The 19,298-nt window shown below is 41.6% G+C and overlaps 1 protein-coding gene across 1 annotated transcript in view; it reads right to left on the minus strand.

Annotated features, from left to right (window-relative positions):
• The window catches only part of LOC105910533, a 35,858-nt gene extending 16,885 nt beyond the window's left edge, over positions 1 to 18,973 (minus strand). Inside the window, exon 1 of the mRNA XM_042708020.1 lies at positions 18,660 to 18,973. Coding sequence (XP_042563954.1) covers positions 18,660 to 18,705 — 46 coding nt within the window. The 5' untranslated portion in view covers positions 18,706 to 18,973. The remainder of the gene's footprint in view (positions 1 to 18,659) is intronic.
• Positions 18,974 to 19,298: the final 325 nt, after the last annotated feature.

Genomic DNA, 19,298 nt, shown 5'->3' on the forward strand with positions numbered 1-19,298 from the left:
GTTATAACAGATAGGAACACTGTCATAAGCCTTTGTAACACATGGTAGAGGATAGATGATCCATATATAACAGTTGATGATATAACAGTTTATTAGTATATAATCCAGTGCCATGCTAGCATCATCATGACTGTTATGACTGCGTGTCAAATGTTGTGATTTAACCTCCTCTGGTCAACCCTGCAAACTGAAGGGACCGGTATAGTTAATACAAATATGCCATAGTCAATAATTCAATGATCTTATACCTAGTTATAATTGTTACTTTTGTTTAGATTTAACTAGCATGTAAACATTCCTGGGTGAATATACCTTGGGCTGACCTGGGGAGTGAGGTGTGACCTTCCCCCCCAGGTCGAGACAAAGAGCCCTGCACCCATGGCCCATTTGAATAGACGGTAACACCCCTTAGATATCAGTGTATTTAACAGACTGTCCCTCAAGGGATAATCAGATATGCTGAGGTGAAGTCCTGTGAGGGAGGATGGATCTTCAAGTATCTGTCTCACAATGGTCGGCCGCCATTCTTCAAGATTAAAACCTGAATCCTGACTGATCAAACCTAAGACTGAATCTTCAATATATGGTATAAATGATATCCTATCAAAACTCAGATACTGCTGAATACCCCGTGTTTGTATTCTTTACTCTCATAACTCATCACTGTTATTATTATGGCATACGGCTATTTGAAGAGAATCTCATGATTGACCCTTGCTATGGCTGATTACTGATATTATGTCTGTATTACTGATGTTGTCATGACTATTAAATCACTCAGATGTAAAGTAATGTCCCACTAACTGACCAGAGCAGACCTCCAGCAGCAGAACTGAGGTGTTTGTGCTGCTGATGTGGTTTGAGACGCTGCAAGTGAGTTCTCCAGTCACATCCCCACTGAACAGGAGAGTCTGGTTATCGGGACTGAGATCAGCATCAGTTTCACTCAGAGGCCTTCCATCCAGAGACCAGCTGTACTGAGGACTGTCCCCATCGGAGGAGCACATCACCGTCCTCTCCCCATTGGCTGAGAAGCTGATTGACAGGTCCACATCAGACACAGCGGCTGGAGGAGAGGAGTAATGTGAGGACAAAAATGTCTTCATGTGTGGAGTTATACTTGAACTTATAAACCCCCCCCCCCCCCCCCCCCCCCCCACCCAACATCACTGCCAAAGATTAGTTAACTTCTTAAAGGTTCAGAGATGAGTTGAATTTATTTACCTTCAATGATCAGCTGTACTGTGTGACCTCCCACACTCTTCCCTGTTGACTCCTCAAAGATATCCACGCTGTATGTTCCTGCATCTCTCCTCTCTGCAGGATTTATAATCAGGGTCCCGTTATCACGAACAAACTGCCACCTCTGGAGGTATGATTGGGTGTTGAACTTGTTATAGAACACTGTCTTGGAGCTTTTGGATGTAAAAACATTCTTTTTTCCACTGTATAACCTCAGGTCATATCCTGTGGTGTCCCTCATCAGCTGCAGATACACAGGTCCTCCCAGAGCCTCATAACATGCAGCATCCTGAGTAGCATTGCAGGTGGAGTCCAGACCTGTAGGTGAAACAGATGTAGTTTAACTGTAGAGCTGCACTAAGGAAGCCTTTTCCTCATAAAGGCCTATGAGGTGGTGTTCCTGCTGTTCCTATGGCCTTAGGTCAGCAGGAACTGAGATGGTGCAGCAGGTGAAATAGACTCCAGTGTCCATACCATTTGTGGTGTCAGACATGTGTGTGTGTGTCTGTGTGTGTGTGTGCGTGTGTGTGTGTGTGGGTGTGTGTTGGTGTGTGTGTGTGTGTGTGGTGTTCTATGCAAGATGTATTCTGGACATATTTTGTGTATGTGTGTGTGTGTGTCTGTGTGTGTGTGTGTGTGTGTGTGTGTGTGTGTGTGTGTGTGTGTGTGTGTGTGTGTGTGTGTGTGTGTGTGTGTGTGTGTGTGTGTGTGTGTGTGTGTGTGTTTAACTCTCACACTCCCCTCTCAGGGGGCTTCTGCTTTTAGTGTTTCTTTCTTATTTGTATCACTTTACCATCACAGTGGTCAAATGTGTGAGCTTGTTTCTCATGACTATCATAGTTCCTGATGCTGTTGTGAGCTAGCAGCAGTGCCTTTTATGGTAAAAAGGGCCCATTCTGTGCATCAGGTGGTGGTTAACTACTGAAACAGAGCAGTATGGTGGATCGCATGCTCAGACTTTACCCAGATAGAAAATTCTTGAATAATTAATGCAGAGGAGTCAACTGCTCTCAGACGTGGCTTTATCTTTACCTGTCTACATTTACAAGTTATAAATTCATCAACTAAATCTGAGGTTAAGTCAAACACAACACACATCTCACAACATAACACACATATCCAGCCAAACGCTTTGATGTAATTCTAAAACTGCTTACCTTTGGAGGATCCAGCCAGCAGTAGGAGCAGAAGAACAGCCTGCATGTCTGTGTGCAGAGGGATAGAGGTGCAGTAAGAGATGCTACTGAGGTGATGTGGGATGAGTCTACTGCTGTAGGATCCTTTGTTTCCACACACTGATATCTGAGGTCCAGTAAGTGAAACTGCAGAGATGATGTGAGATGAGTCTACTGCTGTAGGAGCCTCTGTCACACTGCTGTATCAAGTCAAGTCAGCCTTTATGGTCATTTAGTTAGTGCATTAAAATGAGGATGAATTGAATACATATTATACTTGTATTTGTTTAACCCAGGGGTCAGCACATGAAAGGGTGCTGACAGCATATGAAAAGCTCCTGATCAGACTCTCACCAGTGTCTATCTGTCAAAGTGGCAAACACATGATTGCTTAATTGTAGACACACCGAACAGGTTTAAGCACTATAGAAATGCAGCAGATGAGTTCATCTGTCTTCAACCAAAATGGAAGAGGAAGAGTGAGGGTGAGAGGGGGAATCCACAGAGGAGGAGAAGCAGGAGGAAAACGTGCTCAAAGAAGAAGAAGACCAAATTTATCAAATAAACTTGAAAGGAGGACGGGGGCCCATGCAAGAACAAGATCGAGAGATCATAAACATGGTTTTGGCAAATAATGCTATCAGGCTCAGAGAAATTCAAGCCAACATTATCGATGACCATGCCATTTTCAATACAGTAATGTCCATCAGGTCTCTCAATCAACACTGGCACACATCCTAAAAAGACATCAGGGTAAAATTAAACAACTTTATTTGTACTGTATTTTCAGTTTTTTCTGATCTTTTTTTAATGGAATTGTAACCTGTACTGGAAACATCATTTTACATTTGTCTGATATTTGCTGAGCTTACAGTGTTATGCACACTACTGAAGTAGCATGAAAACTGGGACATGTTTTGTTGTGATCCTCCATGTTGACTGATTTGGGTATATGGAGATAATTAAATATCAGTCTGCAGCATTCGTCTTGTGTAGTGTTAGTAGAATTTATTGTACATTTGCACTTTCTCTGTACTTCACTTACACTACTCTAATCACTGAGAAGTAGAATTGCTAAAAGTGTTTTAGGTTTATAACTGCAGTGTGTAAGTGGTACAAACAGAATTCAGTCATATGCAACGTGTGTGTTTCATATGGTAACAAAATATGGTTTTGTTAAATTAGTGTATAGTTTTTACAAGAGTGTTTCATTTTGCAATGGATCTGAGGTGTTTTGCTCATTGGGTGTGTGGTTGTGCTAATTGTGTGAGGTGTATTGAAAAACAAAACAAAGCAGTCAAAATTGTGTTTAAGCAATCGAGAAAAACTGTAAATTCAACAAACACTACACAAGACCAATGCTGCAGGCTGATGAAAATATTATTGAATTCTCTCCATATACCCAAATCAGTCAACATGTCAACATGGAGAATCTCAACAAAAAATGTTGCTACTTCAGTAGTGTGCATAACACTGTAAGCTCAGCAAATATCAGACAAACGTAAAATGATGTTTCCAGTACAGGTTACAATTCCAAAAAACTGAAAATACAGTACAAATAAAGTTGTTTCATTTTACCCTGATGTCTTTTTAGGAGGTGTGCCAGTGTTGACTGAGAGACCTGATGGACATTACTTGTCACAAACTGGAAACTTGAAACAAAGAAATAGGATGCAAACGCTCAAGGCGTGTTTTACTGAGATAAATCAAAGTGCCACGATGGGCAAACAAGGCAGAGATCACAGGACTGGAGAACAGCACTTCTTGCTGATCACAAACAATTACACACAAAGACAAAGGAAAAAGCCCAAGGCTTACATAGGAGCTCAGTGAATACATTGGCTACAGGTGAGAACTAAACTTAATTAACACACAGGCTACAGGTGAGAACTAAACTCAATTAACACACAGGCTACAGGTGAGAACTAAACTCAATTATCACATTGGCTACAGGTGAGAACTAAACTCAATTAACACATTGACTACAGGTGAGAACCAAACATGGAGGGAAAACTAAGTGAGGGAAATACTAAAACACAGGAGAGGATGAACGGACTGGAGTAGCATATGGAGCAAGAGCAGGAACAGAGGAGTGAGCAGCAGAGGTTGTGACATTACTGTATTGAAAATGGCATGGTCACCGATAATGTTGGCTTGAATTTCTCTGAGCCTGATAGCATTATTTGCCAAAACCATGTTTATGATCTCTCGATCTTGTTCTTGCGTGAATATGGGCCCCGTCCCCCTTTCAAGTTTATTTGATAAATTTGGTCTTCTTCTTCTTTGAGCACGTTTTCCTCCTGCTTCAGGTCTTCCCTCTTCCTCTACCTCCACCTAAGCCTCTGGCATGGCCTCCGCCTCTTTCTCTTCCTCCTTCTTCTCCTCTGTGGATTCCCCCTCTCACCCTCACTCTTCATCTTCTGACTCCTTCCATTTTGGTTGAAGACAGATGAACTCATCTGCTGCATTTCTATAGTGCTTAAACCTGTTTGGTGTGTCTACAATTAAGCAATCATGTGTTTGCGCACTTGATGGCTGTGTTTATTTGACAGGTCATAGGTGTGGTAATTTGACAGTCAGTGTTTTGGAATTGCAAGGAAGTGACCTCTTGATATACTTCTGTGTCTAAAGCATTCAAGTGTGTTTAGTGTTTTGTAAATCACTTGTGTGTATTGTTTTTTCGCAAAAAGTGTGATGTTGAAATGTGCTTATAGTGGTGCAAATCTGAGCCGTTGTTTTGCTCCTTGAGTAAAGGTTTTGATAATTGTGTAATACTTTTGATTTTAGTGTTTATCCAATCGTAAAAAACTGTAAGTGGGGTAACTGTGGAAAAAACTCAGCTTTACATTGTGGAGTTCTTTGCCTACACACTAACCACTTAAACCAATAACTGACTGCTCATACAATCTAACACTCTTAACAACTCAAACTTCTGACTGCTCATAAGAGCTAACCAACTTAACAGCTCAAATAACTGACTGCTCTTAGGGGCTTACACTCTAACCGACCTAAGTTGGTTTGTAGGACAGTCTGACTTGTTAAAAATGCAGCCAACAGCACAGTATAACAACATATATAATCATTGACTTATGACGCAACATGAACTCATGTTTGCGGTCTGTATGCTAACCTGACATTTTAAATCTCTTCTTTCTAGTGTAGAGATAACACAAAATAAAGATGTGTATGTGTGTATTCTGACCTGGAGTATGATCTCTTGTTTCTTATGTAGCAGTCCAGCAGTGAAACTGGTACGTAGTCTGATCTGCTGAAGCTCCTCTTTCGTCTCTGACATCACTCCCTCGCTCTGCACTCTTCACTCCTTCATACTTCCTCTTTTTCTTTTTCTGCCTTTTCTGTTCAAGTGTGATGAAACTCTAACCCAAGGCTATGAAGGGACACACATACATATGCACACACTCACGCAGACACACATACACATACACATACACACACGCTAACCTCTTTCAATGAGCGCTGTGACACATGCTATCCTTTCAGTGCTTAACTTTTGGCCACTTTTGTGACTTCAAACCAGATCTAATATGCAATACTATAATCTGTGGTCTGATCTTCCGAATCACTCCCACTCTCTGCTCTCATTCAGGCTTCCTCTTTTTTTATGTCGTTTCTGTTGAAATGTGTGATAAGACTCTAAGCTCTTTGAATGAGTGCTGTGACACATGCTAGCCTTTCAGTGCATAACTTTTGTGACTTTAAACCAAATATTATATGCCCCATTTACAAATCTAATATGAACCATTCTAATATGTTCAATCAAATAAGCTAATCTATACAAATAAACAAATCTAATATGAACAATTTCTATTTGACCATTTCCTGGTTGTTCATTTTTGGAGGTATACATGACATAAAATTATGATTAGCAGAAGGGTGTGTGACTGAGCCAGCAGCTGACAGCATGAAAAGATCAAAAAAGTTGGAAGGAGAAGCAAATTCAAGCCATGTCAAATATAAAGGCTGATTTGAGAAAGGAGGCAGCTGAAGAAGCAATGGAGATGAGGAGATGAACAGAGAGAGGGTTTAAGTGGACTGCAGGCAGAGGTAAAGAGTAGAATGGTTAAGTTAAGGAGGACAGAGCTCCTCGGACGAAGAATGAAGAAGAAAGAACAAGCTAGGATTGCATTCTACAAGAATCCATTTAAGTTTGTGAAGTCTTGATTCACTCAAAAGTAAACAGGAAGTTTGAGAGTTGAAGAGAAAAGACCCAAAGAAATATATTCCACAGCTACTGGAAAGGTTCACCAATGGAAGATGGCCTGCCTAGGTGGAGAGAGATGCAAGAGGTTGTGCCATGTGCAAGGGCTGCATCGTCTCCCAGACATAACGGGGGTGGTATTTGTATTCCTAAGGAGAAGAATGCCATGAAAATAGGCCAATTCTGACCTATCAGTCCTCTTAATGTGGAAGGAGAGATCTTCTTTAGTGTGGTAGCAAGGAGGTTGGTCTCCTATCTAAAGGCAAATAGTTTACAGAAGGCAGGAATCCCAGGTTTTCTGGATGTTTGGAACATAGTAGCATGATTTGGCATCAAATTCAAGCAGCAAGGACAGAGGACTTCCGTGTGGTATTTTTTAACCTTGCTAATGCCTTTGGATCGGTGCCACACAGTCAGTTGTGGAAGACATTCAGCTACGTTCATGTCACAGAGAAGATGTCATCGTTAGTCAGGGCAAATTTTGAGGATATTCAGTTGTGCAGTCCCACATCTGACGGAATGCTTGGGTGTTGAACTCATTATAGAACACTGTCCTGGGTCCTTTGGATGTAAAAATCCCTTCAGTTTCATTATGAAATATCAGGTCATGTCCTGTGGTGTTCCTCGTCAGCTGCAGGCACACAGGTAGTCCTAGTGTTCACTTCACTAGCAATGTGTCATGTGATTCTTCATATTCATATTTACTCAGAAGTGGTGCAGGAAACTGAGAGACTTCTCATTTACATACAAATATGACTACAGAACACACTGTAGCATTCGGACACATGAAGTACGGTATATGCCAGGACATAATGTAATTATTATTCCCATGGTTACATGGTTTTCTCTTTAGTTGTTGGAAAGTTAAGGATAGACTGATGGATGACCTGTAAAATCCTTCAGTGAAACATCTTTTTGAGTGGATGCACACATACTTACGCTACAACGATACCACAGTTGATGTTGACTTGTTTGTATCTTCAAGGGCATTGAGTAAATGTGTGTGTGTGTGCTATTGTGAAGTAGTGTGTTTCCTCGGCCATGCTATTAGTGACGTGCTATTAGTGTCTGTGGAAGTACATGGTAACTGGCCTGAGTGTCTTAACTGAGTTACACAATGGGGATTCATCAGTGATGAGAACCAGTTGTGGCTAATATAATAAAATATGGCATTCTGCAAGAATATGTACAAATCCCAAATATGATTTCATATTTTTTATATTATATTATATTATACTCAAAGTGTTCTCAGAAGGATGGGCTGAAGTCCCAATGTCAATCCTCTCCACTAGATGGCAGCAATGGACAATAAGCACCTTTAAACGTGTCATGTTTAGAATGACACAATCAGTAGCTACTACTTATAGAGCTATGAAAACAACAACCATCAGAAGCTTCTGGGTAATAAGTGCAGGACTCACGTGTCAGAAAAGCATAATTTTATTGGTATACAAAATAGCAAAGCAAAGCAGAGAGAGAGAGAGAAGAGAGAGAGAGTGTGTGTATGAGGCTCTAAGAGACTTTCAGATATTGGAGCTTCCCTCAGCAACACACATATTAAGACAGAATATAGGATGAAGGATACTCGTAGTTGTGTATGTGTGTGTGTGTGTGTGTGTGTGTGTGTGTGTGTGTGTGTGTGTGTGTGTGTGTGTGTGTGTGTGTGTGTGTGTGTGTGTGTGTGTGTGTAATACATACACAAAGGTGGCAAAAAAGATAAATAAAAAATGCAAAAGCTTTTTGGGGAACTGGTGTATGATGTCACAGGTGTGCTGTGAGTTCATGAGGTCTGTACTCTATATGACACCATGTCATGTTTACCATTAAAGCCAGTTTCTCTGATGTGCTCCAGTCAAGATTAATTGGGTATTCATCAGACTCTAATATCTAATATCGTTTAATAAATGTTTCTTAATAGGTTGTGTTTGAAATGTCCAGTCAAGATTCATTGGGGATTCATCAGACTCTAATATCTATATATTTAATACATGTTTCTTAATAGGTTGTGTTTGAAATTATTTCTTTAAATCTGGGAGTATTCTGGTGCTGGACACCCTCTGAGCCAATGGGGAGTCACTGCATCTGCACCTCCTCTGGTGTCCTCCTCCTCCTGCGGCTCATAGAGGTCGGAGAGAGCTCCACTTCCTGGTCCTCAAGCTCATCTGAGGGAGAGAAGAAACACCAGTGTCTATCTGTGCACACCTGAACACATACAGCACATAGGCATGAGAGGAGTAACACCAGTGTCTATCTGTGCACACCTGAACACATACAGCACACAGGCATGAGAGGAGTAACGGTGGAGAAAACTCTGCTTTGCTTTGTGGAGTTCTGTGCCTCTGCCTTCTAAAACATATTTTTGTTTATCGAGAACCCTCAGTGGCCGTCATACCTCACTCACAGCACAAGGGGGCAAACACTCTAAAAGCTCAAACTACTGACTACTCTAGGGGGCAAATACTCTAAAAGCTCAAACTACTGACTACTCTAGGGGGCAAATACTCTAAAAGCTCAAACTACTGACTACTCTAGGGGGAAAACACTCTTACACTACAGCACAGCACACTGCAGCCAACAGCACACAGGATAAACAACACAACTCATGGCACCAACATGATCTTATGTTTAAGGTATCTCTGTTAACCTGGTGTGATCTCTTGTTTTTAGTGTAGAGATAACAGAAGATGAAGGTGTGTGATGTGTGTATTCTGACCTGGAGTGTGTGTTCTCTTGTTTCTTATGTAGAGGTAATACCCTCCCACCAGCAGTGATGTGAGTATGATGATCTCTGCCAGCCACACACTGATGAACACTGGAGAAATACCTGCAAACAGAAGGTTATGAATACAGTGATGAGAGCCAAGCTTGTAGGTGTCTTCTCTAGATACAGGGGTGAGGAAACAGGGGTGTCTTTGCCAGTAGCCACTCACTGGGGTAGTAGTGTGACATTATGAGGGCATGTGTGGGCCTCACTTGGGGCATCTGTTGATGTTACTGGGGTGGTGTTAGCACAGTAGCTTGGGCTTGATCTTGGCTAGAACTGATCTTCAGTTGTGTATGTAGTGACATGCCCATCATTTGCTAAGAGTTTTAACTAATGAAAGATTAATATATCTCCATGAGAGGAAGAAATATATGGGCGTCTTGTTCAGGGGGCTGCAGTCTGAAACTGCTGGTAAAATGCTGGTAATACTGACATTATTTTAGTCAAAGTGGCCTAATATAGAATTCAGACAGTAGCGGACTAGAGCAGAGTTGTGTGTACCAGAGCAGGAGTCCAGTAGTGGAGCTGAGGTGTGTGTGCTGCTGACGTGGTTCCTGACGCTGCAGGAGAGGGTCCCAAGCACACACCCCCTCATCGAGAGAGTCTGGTTATCTGGACTGAGATCAGCAACAGCTTCACTCAGAGGCCTCCCATCCAGAGACCAGCTGTACTGAGGACTGTCCCCATTGGAGGAGCACCTCACCCTCCTCTCCCCATTGGCTGAGCAGCTGATTGACAGGTCCACATCAGACACAGATGCTGGAGGAGAGGAGTGATGTGAGGAAAAAAATATCTTCATAGTTATATTCGAACTTATAACCCCCCCAGCATCACTGCCAAAGCCATGTACTGTACAGCTATGCACTGATTATACTGTATACGTAACAGTTTCTAAAGTCATCACAGCCTGAGAAATGGGTTGACTAACATCTTATCATCTTTGAAAATATGAACTTATAAACCTCTAAACCTCACTGTGGTTCAGTGGTTAGGTTCAGTGTGACAAGGAGGAAGATTATTTAACTTCTTAAAGGTTCAGAGATTATTTGAAATTATTTACCTTCAATGATCAGCTGTACTGTGTGATCTCCCACTCTCTTCCCTGTTGACTCCTCATTGATCTCCACTCTGTATGTTCCTGCATCTCTCCTCTCTGTAGGGTTTATAATCAGGGTCCCGTTATCACAAACAAACTTCCACCTCTGGAGGTATGATGGGGTGTTGAACTCGTTAGAGAACACTGTCTTGGAGCTTTTGGATGTAAATACATTCTTTTCTCCACTGTATAACCTCAGGTCATGTCCTGTGGTGTCCCTCATCAGCTGCAGATACACAGGTCCTCCCAGAGCCCCATAACATGCAGCATCCTGAGTAGCATTGCAGGTGGAGTCCAGACCTGCAGGTGAAACAGATGTAGTTTAACTGTAGAGCTGCACTAATGAAGCCTTATCCTCATAAAGACCTTTGTGGTGGTGTTCCTGCTGTTCCTATGGACTTAGGTCAGCAGGAACTGAGATGGTGCAGCAGGTGAAATAGACTCCAGTGTCCATACCTTTGTGGTGTCAGACATGTAAATCCAGTTATTCTCAACAGCATAAGGCAGCGCCAAAATCAAAACAATTACTTAATTACTTAAACTATAAAACTATTACTTGTGATGACATCAAATTACTATTGACTTCCCCCTGGATACATAGTAAGTCAAATCTTTAACCTTAATCAGCCAAGTGATTTATAATCACACTGATGAAAAACAACCAAGGATGTTAAATGCCTCCACCAGCCCACATACCCCTTCCTTGTCACCCCAGTCTGATGGACTTAGGGCTCTCACAGCAAATCTGCTACTGGATCAGAAATTTCCTGACAGACCGCTCCCAGAGGGTTAGAGTAGGATCCCATCTCTCCTCAGCTCTCAGCATCAGCATCGGCTCACCGCAGGGCTGCGTGTTGAGCCCCCTACTCTACACCATCTATACCCATGACTGCACTCCCACCCACCTGAGCAATGCCATCATTAAGTTTGCAGATGATACAACCGTGGTGGGGCTCATCTCAGGAGGAGATGAGACTGCATACAGGGAGGAGGTGCAAAGGTTGTCGACATGGTGCACCTTGAACAATCTTGTCCTCAACACCTCCAAGACAAAAGAGCTGATAGTCGACTATAGGAGGAAAAAATCGGACATGCAGCCTATTGCCATCAATGGGGAGAGAGTGGAGAGGGTATCAGACTTCAGCTTCCTGGGCACTCACATCGAGGAGGACCTTTCCTGGACCAGAAACACCATTGCACTGCTGAAAAAGGCACAACAGAGGCTGTATTTCCTGAGGTTACTCAGGAAGAACAAATTAAAAAAGAAACTGTTAGTGTCCTTTTACCGCTGCTCTGTGGAGTCAGTGCTAAGCTATGGCATCTCGCTGTGGTTTGCCAGCTGCACGGCAGCAGAAAGAAAGGTACTCCAGAGGGTCATTAACACAGCGCAAAAAGTAATTGGCTGCTCTCTTCCACCTCTTGAGGACATTTATAAAACACGCTGCCTCAGAAAAGCCCACAGTATCCTCAGAGACTCAACACACCCTGGTTACCACCTATTTGAACTGTTGCCCTCAGGGAGACGCTTTAGGACCATCATAGCAAAAACAGACAGGCTGAGAAACAGCTTCTATCCCAGAGCCATCATAGCACTTAACAATGCACAAAACTGACCTGTATTTGTCTCTCTGTTGTGTTATATGTCTTGTGTTTTTATAGTGTAAATATGTATATATATATGTTCAATCTATATTTTTATTGTTTTTGTGTCTGAGAGCTGCTACCTCAATTTCGTTGTACTTGTGCAATGACAAATAAATATATTCTATTCTATTCTATTCTAAGAGAGCATATCAGGGTCATAAGATGTGTGCGCTTATGAACTAAAGTAGCAGGTGCTGCTGTTGTCCTTATACCTGTACTGTAGATTATTTGCTACTCATGTTCAGGGTTGAACCTTAAAGGGACATTACGGACATTACGGTCTGCAATACTAAACTAAAACTTAGTTGCAGTGTGTGTGTGTGTGTGTGTGTGTGTGTGTGTGTGTGTGTGTGTGTGTGTGTGTGTGTGTGTGTTTGTGCATGTGTATGTTGGCTTATCTTCGTTGCTTTAAATTCCAACTCATTCTTTTTTCAGAGATCACCTGCCTTGTGTATTGAGCAACAGCATATCACTTGTCACATAAGATCATAAAACAGTTCAGTGCGTTAGTCGCATTAGAGAACACTGCATACAACACCATACTACTCATACTCAAGCAGATGGGTCCACCTTCTGAGCTGGGTTCTGAACAAGGTTTTTCTGCTGAAGAGTTTTTCCTTGCCACCGTTGCCTTGTGCTTGCTGTTTATGTGTGTGTATGTAAGTATGTATATGTGCAAGGGCGTCATCAGCATTTTGAGAGTGGGGGGGACATATTTTGGCGGGGGGTCTCGGGGTTCTCCCCCGAAAATTTTGAAAGATGTAGATGCAATTTCCCGCATTCTGGTGCATTTACCATGTTTTTAGATTACAAATGATCTCTCTCTTTCATTGTTTTTCCTTGGAGTCGGCATGGTCTGCAATTACTGACTACTATTATGTTCTGGTAGACTGGGTAAACCCAGCCCGATCTGCAATCTTAAATAAGATTGAGCTTGGTCTGGTGATAGCCAGGATAATGTTTTGGTGTAATACACAGAGGACTGACACTGACAACTTTGGCACTTTATTCTCCATTTAATGAGAGCAAAATATTTAAAAGGAGGATTTAAAAAGTCGTTAGAAAAACTAGCATGTTAGCTAACGTTAACGCCAAATTAGCTCACGTTGTTAAAAAATAAACCACCTTCATTTTTTTTGTAGCTACTTGAAAAAAACATCCTGGTCATCGCTTTCTGCCTGAAACAGACGCCTGAACACGGCCAAAAGCACTACATATTCAGACCTGCCAACATGCACGCATTTTGCGTACCTGGCACGCATTTTGACATCAAAGTACTGCTGGTACGAGTTGATGCTCTAAAAGTACGCATAACGTTCAATATTGCATTGCCGGTTTTCAACAGGTTCAACCTTCAAAGTCTGTCTGTGTCGAGTCGCCAAGGCGTACATGGGCAGCTGCAGCAGAGCAAGAAGCAGCAGAGGAGTTTGACCAATCACAGACCCACAGACTATCGTTACTATCCTCTGTTTGACCCTCGAAATCAGAGAGTAGCCTACTAGGTTACACTGCAGTCAGTAGAATCAACCGCTGTTTAGGTCTCAGTTAGCGATTTTTCATTCATACTTACCTAACTCTCCCTTCTCGCCCACATCTGGCCAATTCTTCAAGTGAGGACATTAAACAGTTAAAAATCACTGAAAGGTAAACTAATGAGTAATGCAGAGATAAGACGTTAAATTAATTTATTTTAGCCCAACGATGTTAACCATGCGGTCTTCATATCATGTTCGCCATCGATTTAGAATGGTAAATAGATCTAAGTGTCTTGGCTGTGTTACAAATGGTTTGACGTTACGCTTTCTTGGTGTTTTGATATTACTAATTTCAGACAAACTCTTGTAGTATGCTACCATGGCAGAACCACCGGATAAAAGAAAAAGATCGCATGCACCTCAAAAAATCATTGATAGTTACCGGGAGAGATGGCCATGCCTCCGTTCTTTTCAGACCTCCCTACCATGCTTTCTGCACAGTGTGCAATGTCAATATTGACATCAGTCACCAAGGAGCAACGGGTAACGAACACAGTATGATGCATATTATCAGAGAATCATAGGCCTGTCCGATGTTCTCAAATTCATGCTCGAAGACCGCGACAGCTTTCTACCTTGTCCACACATAGGCCTACGCACAGCTATTGTCATGTCACAGTGTAATAGGCTATATGTTTCTACTAATAATACGCTAATGATAATAGCCTAATAAAACTCTTCCACTGACTAGAATTTAATTAAATGATAAAGAAGCGAACACAGCGCCATCATTTGGTCTTAGCAGTTGCCTAGTCCTGATATCACATCGTGTCATTGGGCTTGCATTCAAACGTCAGACATGGGGAGAAAAAATAAATGTGATGAAACATGACACTTGACAGGTATGAGGTCGTGTTGAATATGTTAATTAAAAAGGGAAAAAATATAGCATGACCATTGTTTGTTTGTTGTCACAGTCATCACTTGTTATCACCGTCTTTTTTCTTTTCTTTTCTTTCATTAGGCCTACTAAAGTGGTTCAGAACTGCATGATTTATTAGCTCAGAATGTCGTCTATTGGTTCAAACATGCAACAGCATTATAACTAATAAAATGAAGACCACAAAATCTTGGACAGGACAATAGAAAAATCAGGGGGGTATCTATGAACAGTTCTCTCCATAGACATATATAGGCTATTTGCAGATTTTGTTCCATTTCTCTCCATAATGGTCAATAATTAGTAGTTAAAGAAGCACTATTTCGATAGTTTAGATTTCTTCTTAGTATTTTCAAAGTGCACGAGCTGTGGGAGCACAAGAAAAGGTAGCGTCTAGCAGCGATTACCATAGACATATGCACATGTATACATGTCTATGGCCATTATAGCCTTGCTACCGATATTCAAAGTAACATGGAGACAAAACTTTTTGGGAGAACTTCACGTCGATCATAAACCCTAAAATAAAAAAAACGACTCAGTGAAATCGGTTGAGAAATGTAAACGCTATAGTGCTTTTTATCCAGAAAAACCGCAGCTTCACCGTTCTTGCGTTAGTTTACAGGCCAGGTAGTCCCGACACAATATGGCGGCCACGTTTCTCGCGAGGCAACAGCCGAGGAGGCGTCTATCTATATATGTCTATGGAGTTGAGCGCTGGCGTGACATATATGCACACATCAAACCACAACCACACGGCCCTCATGCCCATTTTCCTTCAGGGCAACAAACTGAACTAGTTCACATTTCCGCCAAGCAGGCCCACGCTATATTGCGAAGGGGATTGGGCAACAATTGTAAAATTATGCAAGGTGTTTGTAAAAACTTTTGACAGTGAGAGAGTGTTCAACTATGGGTAAGAAAAGTGGGGGCTGACCGGTTTATTTTTATTTTCAATGGCTCATACTTTCTTCTGTGTTCACTTGTAAAATATCTCGGTGAAATGCTGCATTTGGGCCCAAAAAGGATATCCTTACATTCCAATCAGTGGCACATAAAAATAGCTTTACATATTTAGTATTGAGTTCATTTTGTTGTCTAACACATAGCTATGACAATATAGTACTTTTTTATATTTGTAGCATTCTAAGTTCATTTCCTCAGTAATAAGTAGGACGCCCACACCAGATGTTATTTATATAGCACTACTACTGCACAAATGCAGAAAGTATGTCATCTGAAAAAGCAGGTGTGTGCCCTTTTAGGAGTGTTTGTGGATAGCACAACCACTTCATGAAATGCATGTGACCATTGAGTTGCACAGTTTCTGACTAGCAGTACATGTCTGTGTTTTCAAGGTTGGACAAATGTTTTTCAGCATTTATATCCGTCACAGACATCAAAATAACCTCCAATATACAGTGGACAAGGCTATATTGATGTCTCTTTTCTGTTGTCTTCATTTGCACATTTGGCATTGAGGTAATCCAAAAGTAACGCAAAGTGATCAAGTTACATTACTTTAATATTGTGATAATTGGATTAGGTTACTGAATACAATTTTTAACAGGTAATCAGTAATTGTTTCGGAATACATTTTTAAAGTAATCCTCCCAACCCTGGTAATCAGTGACTTGTGACGTTCCTTGTTATTGCCATTCAGTCGAAACATCAGTTCAAGTTCGCCAGGAGTGCAGCTCGCCTAGAGCGCCACATTTGCTAGGGCCGGCCCTGCCGCCGCCCCCCCCCCAGGGGTGGTACTCAAACACATTTTCCAATGTTGGCAGGTCTGCATATTTCAGACCCAGAATAAGAAATCAACCAATGCTGTTCCACTTGTAATGGGTAAATAAAGTATGGTATTGCCTAGTGCTAGTTGTAGGTAAATAGCTTGCTTATCTAGCTATAATCATAATGTTTGCAGAAGGATCTTTGTGACTTAATGCTATAGCCAGAGAATGTCTCAAAAGGGTGCTTTGGCCACTAAAGGGTAAACTTGGGCAACTCTGACTCGTCTGTGGAACAGCTAGCGCAACGCTTCAATCAAAGAGTATGGGAGTTGAATCTGGTGCGTGATGTGTAGGAAACCAGGAAAACGCGGAGTGGATTTCTATTGCTATGGGTATTCCCTCTACTGATAAAGTGGAACGGATTTGATTGTGAAGCAATGGAAAGAACGCTAGACTAGTAGACCAGTCATGCACTCATATTTTGATGGGGGGGGGGACCAAACGACTTTTTTTTTAAAGTGAGGGGGACGTGACCCCCCCAAGTTATATTGTGGCGACGCCCATGTATATGTGTATGTGTATGTGTGTGTGTTTGCCTGAGTGAGTGAGTGAGTGAGTGTGTGTGTGTGTGTGTGTGTGTGTGTGTGTGTGTGTGTGAGTAAGTGTGTGTCTGTGTGTGTGTGTGTGAGAGAGAGAGAGAGAGAGTGTGTGTGAGAGTGTCAGTGTGTGTGTGTTTGTGTGTTTGTGTTTGTGTGTGTGTGTGTGTGTGTGTGTGTGTGTGTGTGAGAGTGAGTGTGTGTGAGTGACTGTGTGTCTGTGTGTGTGTACATGTGTGTGTGTAAGTGTGTGTGTGTGTTTAACTCTCACACTCCCCTCTCAGGGGGCTTCTGCTTTTAGTGTTTCTTTCTTAATTTCCTCACTTTACTATCACAGTGATCAAATGTGTGAGCTTGTTTCTCATGACTATCTTAGTTCCTGATGCTGGTGTGAGCTAGCAGCAGTGGTTTAATGCCTTTTATGGTAAAAAAGGGCCCATTTTGTGCATCAGGTGGTAGTTGACTACTGAAACCGAGCAGTATGGTGGATCGCATGCTCAGACTTTACCCAGATAGAAAATTCTTGAATAATTAATGCAGGGGAGTCATCTGCTCTCAGGCGTGGCTTTATCTTTACCTGTCTACATTTACAAGTTATAAATTCATCAACTGAAGCTGAGGTTAAGGGTCATTCCACGCCAAACGGGACAATGGCTCCCACTCGACCGTCTCAGATTTGGCTGAAAAAAATCAAGGTTGTTCATACACTTATAGTCCAAAATATTAGCTCTCTACTCCCAATAGTTTTGTCACAAAAGGGGGGAGTAGAGAGCTAATATTTGGGACTATACCTATTAAGAAGTGTATGAACAACTTTGAATTTTTTCAGCCAAATCTGAGACAGTTGAGTGGGAGCCATTGTCACACTTTACATGGAATGACTTAAAAGCCAAATGTGTGACAATTTACAATTTAACATTAATCAAAAAAAGCATTTTGTGCAGTTTAAGCTCTGTGTCATAAATGTACCTTTCGCTACCATTTGAATATGCTTCCATAGGCCATTGAATGCTGGGCGTGTACAAAAATCCCATATTTTCCCCCCCAAAAAATTGAGAAAATGAGAAAGAACACCATCACAAATGTTTTATATGTTAAGAACAAATATCTAATCTTTCCAACAAAAATGGTTTCATGTTGGTAAATGCTGTCATTTCTTTGCTATAGCATGCCAAAAAGACCATTCATCACATAGGGACAGTTTGTTAATACAATATACAGACCATACATAGGAAGGTCTGTATATAATATCAAGTCTCCAGCTTTAACATTAAGCTTTCCACAGTCCTTCCAAGATGCTGTGACAGAGCATAGTGTAAAATTTTCGAGCAAATTCAAGCACCCCGAATACTATCATATACCCAAGCCACACCCTTGGAAGTCCATATTTTCAAGTAATGGTATCATATTTTAAGCCTAGAAAGTTTGAAGGAGCTAGCTTAAACACTTTTCTAGTACCGGTAATAGCAATTTGAAAATGGCTCTTCAGAAAACGCTGCTCAAAAAGCGTCTTAAGTATTGGCACCCCCTCCCCCCTAAAACATCCTATTGTGACAAAACTATTGGGAGTAGAGAGCTAATATTTGGGACTATTCATAATAAGAAGTGTATGAATAACCTTGAATTTTTTCAGCCAAATCTGAGATGGTCGACTGGGGAATTTTCCTTAAATTGTCACGTTTGCCGTGGAATGACCCTTAAGTCAAACACAACACACATCTCACAACATAACACACATATCCAGCTAAACGCTTTGATATCATTCTAAAACTGCTTACCTTTGGAGGCTCCAGCCAGCAGTAAGAGCAGAAGAACAGCCTGCATGTCTGTGTGCAGACGGATAGAGGTGCAGTAGGAGATGCTACTGAGGTGATGTGGGATGAGTCAAGTGTGTCTGTGTCTACACTAGATACAGGAATGAGGAAACTGGTACGTTTCTCTCTAAGAATCTGTGGTCTGATTTGCTGAAGCTCCTCTTTCGTCTCTGACATCACTCCCTCTCTCTGCACTCTTCACTCCTTCAGACTTCCTCTTTTTCTTTGTTTTTCTGTTTTATTTTTTTCTTAAGTGTGTGAAAAAACTTTAACCTGAGGCTAAGGGACGGACGGGACACACACAGACACACACACACACACACACACACACACACACACACACACACACACACACACACACACACACACACACACACACACACATATGCACACACACACACACACACACACACACACACACACACACACACACACACACACACACACACACACACACACACACACACACACACACACACACACACACACACACACACACACACACACTGACCTTAAAATAAGCACTGTGACATATGTTAGCCTTTCATCACTTAACTTTAGCGTATTTTTGTGACTTTTTAACACATTTTATATCAACCATTT

This window comes from Clupea harengus, chromosome 6 (assembly GCF_900700415.2).
Source record: "Clupea harengus chromosome 6, Ch_v2.0.2, whole genome shotgun sequence".
NCBI lineage: Eukaryota > Metazoa > Chordata > Actinopteri > Clupeiformes > Clupeidae > Clupea > Clupea harengus.